This window comes from Fulmarus glacialis, unplaced genomic scaffold (genome assembly GCF_000690835.1).
Source record: "Fulmarus glacialis isolate BGI_N327 unplaced genomic scaffold, ASM69083v1 scaffold20992, whole genome shotgun sequence".
In the NCBI taxonomy this organism is placed as follows: Eukaryota; Metazoa; Chordata; class Aves; order Procellariiformes; family Procellariidae; genus Fulmarus; species Fulmarus glacialis.
Window position 1 is genome coordinate 64,896 of NW_009198824.1, and position 14,570 is coordinate 79,465.

At 39.6% G+C, this 14,570-nt stretch overlaps 1 protein-coding gene across 1 annotated transcript in view; it reads left to right on the forward strand.

Annotated features, from left to right (window-relative positions):
• Positions 1–12,645, forward strand: part of RGS7 (regulator of G-protein signaling 7) — a gene marked incomplete at its 5' end in the record, with an annotated part of 68,824 nt that extends 56,179 nt beyond the window's left edge. Inside the window, 4 exons of the mRNA XM_009573052.1 lie at positions 645–734; positions 1,996–2,049; positions 2,859–2,939; positions 11,982–12,645. Coding sequence (XP_009571347.1) covers positions 645–734; positions 1,996–2,049; positions 2,859–2,933 — 219 coding nt within the window. The remainder of the gene's footprint in view (positions 1–644; positions 735–1,995; positions 2,050–2,858; positions 2,940–11,981) is intronic.
• Between the last annotated feature and the right edge of the window lie 1,925 nt (positions 12,646–14,570).

The following is a 14,570-nucleotide window of genomic DNA, read 5'->3' on the forward strand; positions in this document are numbered from 1 at the left end:
AAGGGTTTCCAAATTTTCATATGCCTCGAAGAATAAATGTCTTGGAAATTAGATAAGCCTGGAACAGTTTTTCAATTTCCATATGTATTTTTCTTTTTATATTGTCAGCTAGATAGCAGAATAAACATCTGTCAAAGGATGTTTTCAAGAGTAGCCAGGGGATATCCTCCCTAACTTAAGCACTTATTTGTAGTGCTGAATTAGAAACCTAGTACCTTTTTCCAGCCTATGAAGTCAGAAAAGCACCTCCAGAAACTAATTCAGAAAATCTGATGAGGAAGGATCCACAACTCCTGATTTAGTCACTTAGCTAAACTGACTAATGTAAGGGAGGTTTGAAACTGGGCCTTAAGCTAGGATTCAGTTGTAAATGCTTAGAAAAATAATTCTGTAGTGGAAATAGGGACTATAAATTAAAGAAAGATGCGTTGTGTTCTTTATACATAAGAAATAGGTGGGATTTCTGCTTTAAGAGTAGAAGCAACTCACCCTTAGCTTCAGAACTGCGACCTACTAATCCATAAGACTTCCTATTCAAAATAGTGCTAGCTGGTATACATTCCACAACTAAAACATATACGACTGCCTCCCATTTTACTTACATCTTCTTTTATGGAAGTAACAGCTCCTTCTTTTCCTTTCAGGAGCACATTTACAAACTGATGAAAAGTGATTCTTATCCTCGTTTTATACGATCCAGTGCCTACCAGGAGCTGCTACAGGCCAAGAAAAAGGTATTGGTCCATCTTGCCTTTGTCTTGCCACTGTGCAAAGCGGTGGTTATGTTTGCAACAATACTCAGTCTTCTCTCCCCTGTGCCAGTGCAACTGGATATCTGGTAGGTGACCAGCTTGGCGTGTTTGGAGGGTCACATACACACAGGAGTTCAATATACATATATGTGTATATATCCTGCATGCGGGCATGTTTCAATAAGTTAATCTAGCAAAACTTATTTTTATTTTTACATCCCATATTGTACTGTTTTCTCTGTTATGAAGCACCTTAAATTGCAAAGTGCTTTACAAATACATTAAAAAAATAAAATGAAATCCCAGAAGAATAGTCTTTCATGTTTGCAAGTTTGCTTATGTAATAATTGTTGTTCTCTTTATTCCACCTATAAAAGCTACAGAATGTGTTTAGAAACAATATCTTATTTGTCTGAATAACTTCTAATTTCAACTATAAATATAGGGGCTTCCTAATTCTGTTTCTTTCCCTATTATTACATGAATAGTTTTGAGTAGGTTAGGAATCTGCCTTGAAAGACTGATCATGTCACACTTCTGCAAAAAGAGGCTCATGTCTTGGTATGTAATATTTGCTTAGAAAAGTCCAGATTACGGAATGAGTTCTGAATAGACACAGCCCAGAGTATGTGGAGCAGCTTGTGCAATGCAGATCTCTATAATGATAAATAATTTTGTTAGTGGGCTCTAAATAGTGATCTCCTAGAATCAGCTGGGAGCCCTGTGCCTGCAAAATCAGGGCCCCGATCGTTACCGGGACAAGGTAGTTATTAACACCGTAGCATTCTACTGTTTATAATGACAACCTAAAATTATATGAAAGTACTGTGTGATTTTGTTTTTTGTTCAAACATTGATTTCTGAAGATCCAATATAGAGAGAGATGTTGAAAATACCAGAAAGCTACAACTGTCCGTGTGAAGTCCTTAAGTTTGTGAATGTCAGTTCATTAACACAAGATGTGCACTTCATTATTTCCTTTTATTTTCAGTTTTTCTTTTAAATCAAACCGGTTTGATCCCCATGAAAAATGATTTTTGTCGAGTACTATATCTGCTTTGGCCATCCCCTGTTTTGCAGAGTCCCATTACAGCTTCAGACCTGTGTTTGCTTCCTGATTTATACAAACTTTGTTTTGCAGTCCATTGTTTCATCAATCCTTCTTTTCTACTCCATTTTTTCTTGCTTTTCTTTTTCCCTTCCTTTTTCTTTTTGTTTCCTTTTTTTTTATTTTAAATTTAAGTTGGAAAACACTCTGGATCGTCGAAGATCTTTTGAGAAATTCACACGCAACGTGGTAAGTTTGTTGCCTCGGAAGATTAGTAAACCTGATGGGACATCCTTCTCCCCTCCCCCTCACTGATCCCTACTTTTCCCTTTTTGCTTCTCTAACCTGACAGTTAAAAGTGTATTTATCACAGTTTGTGAATTTTCCTAGGAATGACAGCTTTGTAATGTGCTTTCATTACAACCCCTTCTCCCTAGACCCTTTCCCACTGACCTCAATAGTCACACATGGAGGAATGGACCTTTGGGAGCCATGCTTTTTGCATTAGGAAGCATGAAATTATTCACTCTTTTTTTTTTTTTTTTCTTTTTAATTGTAGTAAAGAATCTGTGAAAACCTGCTTGATGTTGTTCCTTTTATTGGTGCCTCCCAAAATACTAGCTCTGACACAGTTTGAATGCATTGGATTTCCTTCCTGTCTCCTTTTTATTTTATTAAAAAAGAGTTTGTCCCATTTTTTTTAATTGGGCACAGGAAAAAATAAACAATAATAATTTCCCATCTTCCTTAATGTCTAGCACAGCTTCTTCAGGACCAAAGAATTCATGCTGATGATGCACAAGGGTTTGATTGGGATTTCATTTTGATAATGGACTACAAGAACTGATTTTTTTTTTAATATATAATTTTCAAAAGATATTTCACAAAGGTAAAAAAATGAAAGCTGGTAAATTTGCTCTGGGCATTCTCTTGCCACCTGCCAAAAGATCCACTGATTTCCTGATATGCGGGATTCTTTTTACTTATCCAGTTTCTTTGGATTTTTTTTAACATTGTGAAAGTTCAAACTAAAGCATTCAACGCATTTATTTTTGTAGGGCAGAAACATCCCTATTTTCCCATGCCATAAAAACTGTACACCAACACTGAGGGCGAGCACTAACCTGTTATGAAAAGAGGTAGAAAGATCTTGGATTATACTCAAGTTTGTCTGCATTGTCTGTTGAATTGTGCAGGTGACGCTGCTCTGTATGTGTGTGTGCGTTCGTGGCTTTTTCTGTGACCTGGTTAATGGAGCTGTGTGCGTTGAAATGAAAAACATGAGAGCTTACAGCAAAGATCATGGTTTTTGTTTTTTAGTTTCTAGGGAAGGAGAAGCAGTTCTCAGAAACTGCCTCCCGTATAATGAGGCTCAAGAGTATTTCCTCAAGTATTTAAAATATATAGATACACTTTCTAGTAATCAAAAAAAAAGAAACAAATGCAGTGAAAGAAGAAAGTTTTGTGAGGCTGTGGGAGTATCTCACATGTTAAAACAAAACTGTAATTCTTTAACTACTTTCTTATAGGTAAAGGCTTCCTGTAATATGCTTTGAATCCACTGTAATCAGGAAGAAATTTGGATTCAATGGGACAAAGTCAGTAAAGGACACTACAAAGTAAATGAACAGCCACAAAGGAAACAATCCCAATGTTTGAAACAAAAACCCCTATATTTTGCATGGTGGTGTTGCCATAGCATGTTGCAGCGTGATTTGTGTGTTGTCTAAGCAGGTTGATCTATAAAACAACATTGTACATGATAACATTATACCTGATAATTACATGATAATTCCATAGGAAGTTCCATATTAATAAAAGAGCCTATCTTAATAAAAGAGAGTGTAAGAGAGTAGGTAGTACATCTGGGACCTCTGAGAGCCAGGCCTTTTCCCAGTCACAGTGCCTGGCAAGTTGCAATAACTATGTTTATTCATGGGAGTTTAAACAGCCCACAGATCAGGAATTGGTTATGGTAAAGAGTATGTAAACGGGTAGCTATAAGGAGAGAAATAGCAAGCTGCAGACAGATGTGAGGCGAATACAGCACAAAAAAGGAAAAAGTAAAGACAGACTGGGAGGCGCTAAGATGACTCTCCAATAATCCCTCTCAGAGCAGCTTTACTGATAAACCAGCAGTTCTGTGCACAAACACTGGAGCGTTATACCCTGCAGGCGTGCCCAATTTTCACCGTGCTAATCTCGGGGCAGAAGTTCCAGAATAGCAGGACGCCAGAGGTGCAAGGCAGGCCCAATAAACCAGCTGTGAGCTAGAAATGGGAATGAGGATTTCTGGATGTGAAGCGTTAGTACCTGTCCAGTGGAGAAGGGTGACTCTTTTTTCATGGAGCAAGCTATAAAATAAAAACTGTGGTTTTGCTTTTTCTCAAACTACAACCTGTGAATCCGGGTGGAGTCTGTCAAGTCGGGTCAAGTATGAAAGTAAAACATGTCACTGCTAGATCTATATTCTCTATTAGATTGGCAGCTCTGAGGCTTGCAAATTAATTTAGAATGTCGGGATGCTCAAGTGCAAACCTTTCCTCCAAGACGACTGAATTCATACCACCCACTGCCCCAGGACCCCTTGCCACCAGGCATCCTTGTTCTTCCATTCTTGTTCTCGGTTATAAGTAGTTTATAATACGTAATTATCTACCTTGGTACAATGGTTCCAACCAGCAGGGATGAGGGAAACATTTCTCAGAATATCCTACGGTGTACTGATTAACTTGTTCAACTGTGAAGTGAGGGACTGTGGTATAGATCTGTTCTTCTGATTAATACAGAAAATAGGCGTGAAATAGGGTCTTCTACAACCTGGATAAATGCCGTCATCTCTGAATGTTATAGTAAGATGAAAATTACAATTTCTCTTCTCCTCTGAGAATTTAGACTAATTTTCACTGGGTTTTTTCTCACTTATATCAAACTGGGTTTGTATTGAACTAAATTAGACCTCAGTTTTTTCCATTTGAAGTGTTTAAAAAAACCCAGTAACCTTGGTTGTGCCTAGGGACTGAACCTGAGAAGATGACCTTGTTATTCATGACCTGATTTGTTAAGATGGAGACTATAAGAGGCTCCTGATCAGTGGCGGTTGAAAGTGGGTTATACTTCCTAGAGAAAGCATATGTTAAAGTAGAAAGTTCAGAAACTTCGTAAGGGCAATCCCTCTGCACTATTCCTTGAATTAAGTGGAAATAACCTAATATAATGAGTCGTTATTCTAGTCTGATGAGGAAAAAACAAAAGTGGAGCTATATACACAAAAAAACCCTAGGTTCAGCTCTGCATTTCTTTGACACTGGAGAGTTTTCTTTCCAGAAAACTTTCAATAAGTTGGTGCACTTTATGAAAGCCCTAAATGCTTAGCTTAAAAACATTGGCAATTTAGCTTGCTCTGTAGATTTTATAGTGCAAAATTGCTAATGCCTTTGGCAGTCCCAACAGACAATATGAATAGTGTTAGAAACAGGTCTGCATTCACATACAATATGGATAAAGTAATAGCAAACTGGTATTTGCTATATGTAATATTTATTACCGAACACCTTATAGTTTGCCTCTGAATAGTAAGCACAGCTATTTTTGGTTTGTCTCGCTTATTCACACTCCCAGGTATTATGTGAAAATATAGAGCACACTGGAATGATGCCACTGGATAAGTGTATTGCCTTGGAGTAACACCGGCAACCACAAGTGTCACAGCTCTGACTCAGAGGCATGGGGAGTGGTGACAGTGTGCTCTGTGCTCCCCCCGACCAGCTCAGCCCCCCAGGGTTCTCTTTGGGAATAATTAAGGTCCAGTCACCTGCAGCTCCCCAAGGAAGTGAGTAGGGAAGCTAAAGGCGTAAGTCAGGGAGCAGGAGAATCTCATTGCTTGCTACAGTAGTAGAGAGAGGGAAATCAGCTGTTTCTGTGGCATTTAAAAACTGAAATTCTTCTGAGGAATTTACCTGGGGAAAAAATCCATATTTTAAAAAAAAGAAAAAAAAAGAAAAAAATCAGGAAACTTCCTCTACCTCAGTACTAACATCTACAGTACAGTGAAAAAAATGGGTGAATATGCACTGATATTGTTGATGGGAACAAAGAGGTCCTTTAAGGAAAACTTTTGTCTTTCATTTCTCATGTGCATGTGGGATTTATGACAGTGGCAGACTGGTAGTCTGAGCAGGGCACCTTTGTGAACGCTAGCCTGGTGCTTAGCTGCGATCACCAGTCTAGAAGCCTGAAACAAAGGGACCTGATTTACAGGGAAGTGGGCTAATTTCATTCCCACCCCATAAAAATTTTCTTATCCCACCAGGAACCAAGTTGGTGGGGCAAGAAAGTGCAGTCTCCCTCCTCAGAGCTGCCTGGGGGGAGACACTGCATCATCATGTGTTGGTGTCATGGCTTCAGACACCATCATCAGTGTTCAAGTTTCATCCGTTGCTGCCTAATTTTAGAGAAGGCAAAAAAATGTGCTTGTTGCAAGTTTGTGATGTTTTATGGAAATACAGCCAGTACAAAACAAACTCAGTTCATATATTAAACTAGAGAGCCATCAGATGATAATTATTTTCACTCATAACCTCATAAACAAGACCCCATTTAATAACTCTGAGTTTAAAACCATTATATCTTACACTACCCATATCCTTTCAAGCTGTCTTCTCCCACTTAGCTGGAAGAACTTGCCGACCAGTGTCCTTTGATATTTCCCCCCTCCAAACCAGTAATATTAGACCATTTCATGCATGAGATGTGAAATGTGAAGGCCATTGAACACAGCACATTTTCACAGAGGCTCAGTCGAATATCACTTAACATGACGTAGGGAATTATGGTCTAGAGATGGAAATTAAAACTCATAAAAATAGCTTCCTCAGTTCTTATCAGCAGAGGATAGATCTTCTAGATGCTTAAACCAGTGTAGTCTCTTGTCATGTTAAAATCTGTCCCTTTATTGAGAAACAAGGCAGATAATATATCAATTTCATCTGTTAATCAAGACATTTTTCTGTATGAATAGGTAAAACTTATGTACACAAGGCCCTACTGTGCCAGACCGAAATTCCATCTAGCCCTGAAATCCTGCCAAGGGTTATGTTTTTCTTGAGCATAGCATTGTGAATGAGCTTCAATGCAGTATCAGCTGTGGGATCTCATGTTCAATGTACAGTCATGGAAGAAATCCTAATTAGATTTTTGAATTTACTTATAGGTTATTCCTAAAATTTAAACCAAAAAATAGCTAGTCAGAACAAAAATCACACAGCTTCTTATTTGACAAATACAAAACAATAATAAAAATAATAAGTATTTGTAGAAATGAAGGCTTTTTCCATTTCAGGAAAGAGATGGCTTATTGACGTTTGACTAAAAAGAACTGATTAAATACTTGAAATTTTTAGTTTGGACGAGTAATTAGTCCAAAAATCTAGTTTTAGGGATTTTTTAGGAATGATGCACAGGCTAATGAGGAAAATCAAAAAGAGCATCTGTAGGACACGCCAGTGAGGACTGGCCTCCTTGTCCTGTTCTGCAGCAACTGGAGCTAGCTGCTGCGCTCTGTGCTGGAAGAGAAGAGCTGAGGAGTAGCACTTGCGCAGCCACGTTCATCTAAGTGAGGAGCCAGCACCTACCATTCAGGTATTAGGCCAGTCTGCTGTTTCCCAGCTGACAAACATTTACCTGAGTCTTAAGCTATTTGCAGGAATGAGAACTGCAGAGAGGTGTAGAAAGCTGCGGGGTCAGGCCTAGGGCAAACATACTAAAAATATTTGTCTAGTGGATTGGTGCCTTGGAAAATCTCACGTGTTACCCCTCACTTCAGACAGTTATTCAAGTTCAAACCGCCCCATCTGGCAAGAGTTTGTAGGTTAATGACAAATGAGAGCAGCTCATCAGTAAATGTAAAGATTAGTGCCAAAGGAGAAAGAAATCGGGAGTGCCACCCGATTTGGAAAGAGCCACAATAAGAACGCAGTCGCTCAGCCGCTGCCTCCCGCCTGTGGACCGCTCCAGGAAGCGGTACGGCCCTAAGGAGCAATGAACAGAGGACTGCAAATCCCCGCGATAGGCAGAAGGATTTTCCTGCACATGCAACCACTTAGCGCTGCAGCTGTGCTGACAACTCGTGCCCCAAATTCAGTAGCTGCTAACCTCCTCCCCTTCCTTACGTGTCTGAAAGAGAAATACACCTGCACGGGTGGCTGAGAGCAGCGTCCCATGCTGCTGTGGAAATGGAAGCAGAATCCTGACCCCCTGAGCAGTGCTAAAGCAATTCCCCTGTGCTAGAGGAGCAAGGGCTGCCTAATCGTGGAAAGGCACTTACTGTTTCTGCTCCTGTGCCTCTCCAGATGTGCTTCTGTCAGGGGCTGTTTATATACCTGCTCTGCGTGTGGTGCACTGTGGTGTCACTTAGGAGCTTTCCCTGCGGATGCCGGCCGAGCTGCCAGCGTGCTGCAGGTGTGTCGCACGTGAGCAGATAGGGAACAGTGGGAGCAAGGAGGGTCAATTCTCACTCTGTATCTCATTTTGCTCGCAGCGGGGTTCACACTGTTTCTCTCTTACCCTGTCAGATGCACGGAGTTCTCATTTCTAGTTCTACCAGTATCGGTCCTGGGGAGTAGCATCTGTGCTGGCAATAAAGACACATGAAAAAGGAGCCATTGGGGTTGCTTAGCAGAAAGGAAGAGAATTAATCTTCTAAAAGGAAAAGACTTGATCTTCCTCTACCATACATTTCAGCTCCAGCCCTTATATAAATTTCATACTGATTTCTTATAAGGTTGTTGCTGACTTGTTTGCCGGATTATTTGAGGTGTTAGTGTCACGCTGCATAAATAGGTCAGTCAGCACGTTTGTATTTAGCAGCTCATACATCTGCACGTGGTTTTGTAATTTTCCCCCTAAATTCTCTAAAAGTACAGTTGGAAGGACAACTCTATGTTAAACAATTAATACGCTAAGGTATGGACTGGACACTGAGGCCAATTGATTTCGTATTCTTAGATGTTCCTGTTCACTCCAGCTGCTGTGCTGCCTCGTCTGGGTATGCGCACGGGGTTTTATTTTGGTTTGTGTATTATCAGTAAAATTGTTAAATAGTTTCAATTCACATGTCCAAAGTGCACCAATACAGCCAAAAATCCCAATCCTGTTTAGAATTTGGCCATATACTTCTAAATGTTGATGGCAAGAATATATTGAAAATATTAAGGATCTCCTTTTCATTCTTCAGACAAACATCTACTACTTCTGACTTTTTTTCCAATTGTTCTTTAATCTCATGAGCACAGGAAACATTTTCCTATGTGTGATGACTCATATGCTACACCTCTGAAAACCGGCCTGTTAGATGTAGTTTACCAAATCAAAATTTGGCTTATGGAAATGCTATTAACATTGTATTTGAAAGAAATAGCTAGCTCAGCTCTTAAATTATGACTCACAAGGGATGATCCTTACATCAGTCTGTGAATTGAGTAAATCTGGAAATCTCCTAGAAGTGATAATTACAAAACCCTAGCGTGCAGAGGCTAAAGTAAAAGTATACTCTTGAACAGAGTTTTAAAGAAACATTCTGTAAACTGGAAAATAACAAATCCCTGCAGATCTGAATAAGAAGGTGGGATAATTCTGTATTTGGGGCTGCTATGGATTCGGTGTATTAAAAGCTTATTTACCCAATCAGAGAACTAAGTATGATTCAGAATAAACATGGAAGCTGATCTCTTAGGGAGGGTGTATCTTCTAAGCTGTCACTTTTCCAACTATAATAACCTGGAAAAAGAACATACTTTGTTGTTGTTCAGATGGAGACTTCGTATCTATAAGAAGTGTAATATTCTCTGAGGCAGGGAGGGGAGGTGGAGGAGAGGACCATCCAGTGAAATCCTGATCACTGCAGGGCTCAGGAGAAAAAGTATCCAAAGACCAGCAATACCCAGGGAGCAAGCGATGTAGAATACAGAAAAAATTTGTTCTGACAGCTCACTGTCTCTGTAGGGGAAAATTCAAATAATATGTAGAATAAGATTATACAAGTCAAATCAACTAACTAACAACTAGTTTTTGGCCTGCTTTTAGGTCAAAACTTCCTAGTTTATGTGATATCACAACTCATTCCTGAGATGCTAGAACTTGGTTATGGTTCATCTAAAAATTCCATGGAATTTACAACTCCTAAATAATCAATTGTTGCAGATAAGAATAAAAAATTATTTCACAGATTTCATCCCACAACAAGAGCTTGCGCAGCTTTCCAGTGCAGTATTGGCAAATTGTTTTAATAACTAATAGAGAATTCCTGGTTTAATTGTTTTAATTAACTGGTTTATGCAGTTCAGTGCTAAAGGAAACTCATACATATTTACAGAAAGCACCCAGGCCTGTAGACCTGTAAAATTAAGCACAAATAACTTAATGAAAGGCAAAGATAAGCGTACGCTCACTATTTTCTGAGATGATGTCCAAGGCTGACAATCATGAATTGCCTAACAAAACACTTAATTTTGGACATGCTGTTTTAAATTGTATTCCAGTGCCACACAGCTGTTGAGACTTTTTTGACTATTTAAAAAGAAAAGATGCCTTACTATAACAGCTTACCTGTTACATTAGAGGAAAACATAATTTAGGGCTTAACAAGTGTCAAGAAGCTGTGAATTTAATGTAGGTAGAAAGTGACAGAGTTAAAGCTAGACACAGGGAAGAGAGCGTGCCAGGAAGGACACTTTCCGTCTTTCGAAGAAGCAAGTATTAATACTGTCAGGTGATACGGTGAACCTGATGGATAAGCAGTCTAACCCAAACATTGCAGATCATGAGTTCCCTTCAAAATTACGTTGTAGGGGAAATATTCATCCTAATTTGTTCAACTTGTATTTCAGAGCACAAAGAATAAAATAGTTATTCTTCCTTTTGTGAAGACCGACTCCGATATATTGCATTTGAGCAAATGCTCAAAGCCAGCTTGCAGATCCCTGTGAGCATAAATTTAACTGATAATGACAATAGATGTAAATTATGTAATTTGAGTTATAATACAGCAGATGACTTAACAGCTCATTGATATGGCAGAATAACTTCCTTTACCATTTACTGCAGAAAATGTAGTGTCTCTTCATAGTTACAGTATTTCTTACTGTAGCCTCCTCGAAATCAGTTTGATTTTTCTGAGTTGTGCACTTAAAATGAACAATACAGTAAATGTAAGTATTAAATATCTAACTGGAGAGTTAGAGCCACTTTCTATTTAATGTTTCATGATCTACTTGTGTTACATTATCAGGGTATCCCTGTGGTATTTTGAGGAGTGATGTAAGCTTGCTGTGCCAGCTCTACCTCTGTTGGATCAAAGCCACTGTAGGATGGCCCTAGGAGAGCTAACTCCTTTCATGTGGCCTTAGGAGAGCTAATTCCTGTTATGCGGTTTCATGGCTTTTGTCTGGCTCAGATAAAGCTCAAATCTGCCTGAAATATACCATGGTGACATACCCTACACCATCCTCTTCATGCTGTAGACCTAACTCTTGTGGGACAGTCATTATACCTTATTAAAAGAACTTGCTAAAAAACTGAAACCGCATCCTTGCAACAGCAGGAACGATGAGGAAAATAACAATGTGGAAATGCAAACACCTTCAAAGCAGTGTTATGCAGTCACATGTAATATACCTGACCAATGTTCCTTATAAATAGTAAATACGGTCTCAGCAAACCGATAGCTGTGTTCATGAAAAAGCTGCTTTCCTGCCTACATGCAATCTGCCTCTTACTTTCCTACCTTAACTTTAAAGTAGCTTTTTGTCTTCTGTGACAGAGCTGCCGCAGTTTGCACATTCATCTTTCTAGCACAAGGCACTCTCGCTTGCAGTAGCCTTCTTCAAGTTCTGGGTATGACCGACGGCAAAACCCTCCGCATTAGTATCTCATCAGCCAAAGCCAATCTCATTCAAAAATGGCCTTTACATTTGCCGGCTTATTCTGCGAAGCAATCTGGCTGGCTGGCAGTGCAGGTGTTCAAGCGTAAGGGCTTCCTGTGGTTTAAGATTTGACAGACTCCAGTTGGTGCCCCTAGTTCTTTGACAGTGATGTGGCAACACTAAGTGGTTGCTGATGAACAGGTTTGCAGTGATCATGCCTCTGTTTTCTGTTTTTGTTTTTTGTTTTTATCTTTTCCTCAGGGGAAATCGCTCACATCAAAGAGGTTAACCAGTCTAGTGCAGTCCTACTAAAAGGATCACCTTGTAGCATGGAAGCAGACTCAAATCATTATACATACTTTGTAGCTCACTGATTGCCTGACTCAGAGGACAGTAGAACAAGATGTTGCATGAGCAAGGACCTGACTTGTTTTCTTTTGTGTATACTAAGGCATTACAGACTCCGAGGGACTCTCTAGCCTTTCGATGCCTCCATTTCGAAAACTGTCTGCTCACTTCCTCCTTCATATCAAGCTGGATCTGTGTCTTTTTATTTTCTGCAAGCTCAAGTACAGTGAAAAAAAAGCTTCTGCTAGGCACAGTTTATTAAAAAAATACGTCAATCAAAAACTGGAAGAAATGTAAAAAATGCATATATTAATAAATATACATATGGCATCACATTTATTGCACAATAAATTAGCACAGAAGGTTTCATTTCACTGATGTATTCACATTGAGAAAGAAAGCCTGTGTCTTTGTCTGTTGTCTGTATATTCTCTGTTAATGTTTCTTGCATTTATTTTTATACCATATTTAAAAAAGAACACCTTTTACTCCAGATGTATTAAAGTTGATCCTTTCTCTGTAAATTTGTGTATGTTTATATTGTTGTTTTATCTTTCATTAAAAGATGCAGAATCTCTTTCCTTTGGGAAGTTTGAGATTTTAATATTGAATCTGAAGATTAGTCAAGAGCACAATCATCCCCAAAAGTTACACACCTTGTGCTTTCTAAAAAGTGACATGAAATGGCATTTTCTTTCTCTCAGTGACACCTAATCAAACACACTTTATTGATGATCATTTACTTTTTATTTTCTTTTTGTCAAGCTAGCAGCAGAGAGACCTTTCCAGCTTGCTCATCATCACATAAGCAAACCTTTCTTTAAGCTAGACCCGTTCTGTAATAGTGCAGCCTGCACAGCGATTCAGTTGCTACCGAGGACCGGATCGACTGAACTGCATTTCCTTAGGAACGGACATGAACAAAGCTGGCTGAGAACACAAGCGTATACTTGCTAAATAGGAACGGCAGCGTTTCTTTCTCCTTGCTGTCACTTGTGATACAAGGCATCCCTTTAAGCTGAAAAGGTAGCGGTTTGGGAGTGCTAAGTATACTGTCTGTACAGCAAACCTTGGGTAGTAACGCAGGAGGCTGTCATTTTAATTCAAGGGCTCTATTCAGGTGCGCTGTGGTATGTCTACTGCTGAGGTTACTCATTCAGAGGCCTGTTGGCAGGTTTATGAGAGCATGTAGATGTTGCCCATGAGACAGCAGATATTGGAGCTTCTGAAGCTAAACTGAGCTGGAACCAGAACTCTCTGCTCGGCCTGAGAAACAGCACTTTTGGCTGATGACCTAAGGATAGTAGGCAGAATCTCTGAGTAGAAAAGCGATGATGCGAACTAAGTCAAACGACAAAATGCTGATACCTCCAGGGCATCATAGGGTGCATAGGACAAACAAGCCTTTTTAGCAATGCACAGGATAGACTCAGGACAGCCAACTCCAGTACCATCTGTCGTACTGACTTTGGATTGATATTGAGAAACAGGAATCTTGTTTCAAAGGGACTATCATCAAACCTAAAAATGCACACCCTCCCCCCCCCAAAGTGGGACAGTCATAGACACAATCAGACAATAAATTTGAACACATGAATGCTAGAGTCATCTCATTTAACATCGGATACCTACCTGAGTTGTTGCCGCTAGGGACAGGGCTCCCGAGCAGAGCAGCTGTGGGCAGAAGGAGCCGAGCTGCCTTCTGCAGGGAGCGCTCCCTTCTCCGCTGGCTCTGTCAGCAGCCTGGTGCAGCCCTAGCCCTGACCGCAGCGTCTCTAAAGAGGTAGTCTGAATGAACTCAGGACAAAGCGCATTGTAAATCACCATGCATGGCTGTTCCCCAGGTTTTGCTCAGCTCGGGTTTCTGGAGGTTTGGGATTTTTGTTTGTTCTTTGTTTTCACATGCCACTGTGTTTCTGGTTTCTAGCTAGGGTGATAATCGCTGCTTTAAAGTGTCTCAGTTTTTGTTAGCACAATTCTATCAGAAAACACTAGAAATGCGCCATGAGAGTTTGATTTTATCAAGAGCTCCATCTAGGTCAACTCAAAATATTCACAGTCTAGGGAGGAATTTTAATAAATAGCCACATTGAACCCCAGATCTTAAACTCTGAGATTTGATTTTCCTTTACCACAGAAATGCGAGCTCTGAGGCATGAACTTGGGGCCAGGCAATCCACAGAAATTTGAGCTCTGTTTCACTTCTCAGTGCCAAATAGAGATATTTATTTCCAAACTCCTGCTGCCACCAATTGCATCAGCTGGTATATTGCCTGCTTTGCCTTAGAAGTTAACTAATTAGATACCAGTGTCTGCTTTGAAGAATCACTCCCTTCAAATAACTAATGTTTCAAATTCATGCATTAGGTATTTCATGCAACTTTACCCTAAGAAATATTTTTTTTTTTTCCAAATCACTTTGCAACACCAACTGGCCAATAAAGATATGTGGAACATTTGTATTCCTGAACCCATTTTGTACTTATTCTAGTTCTTTCCTTT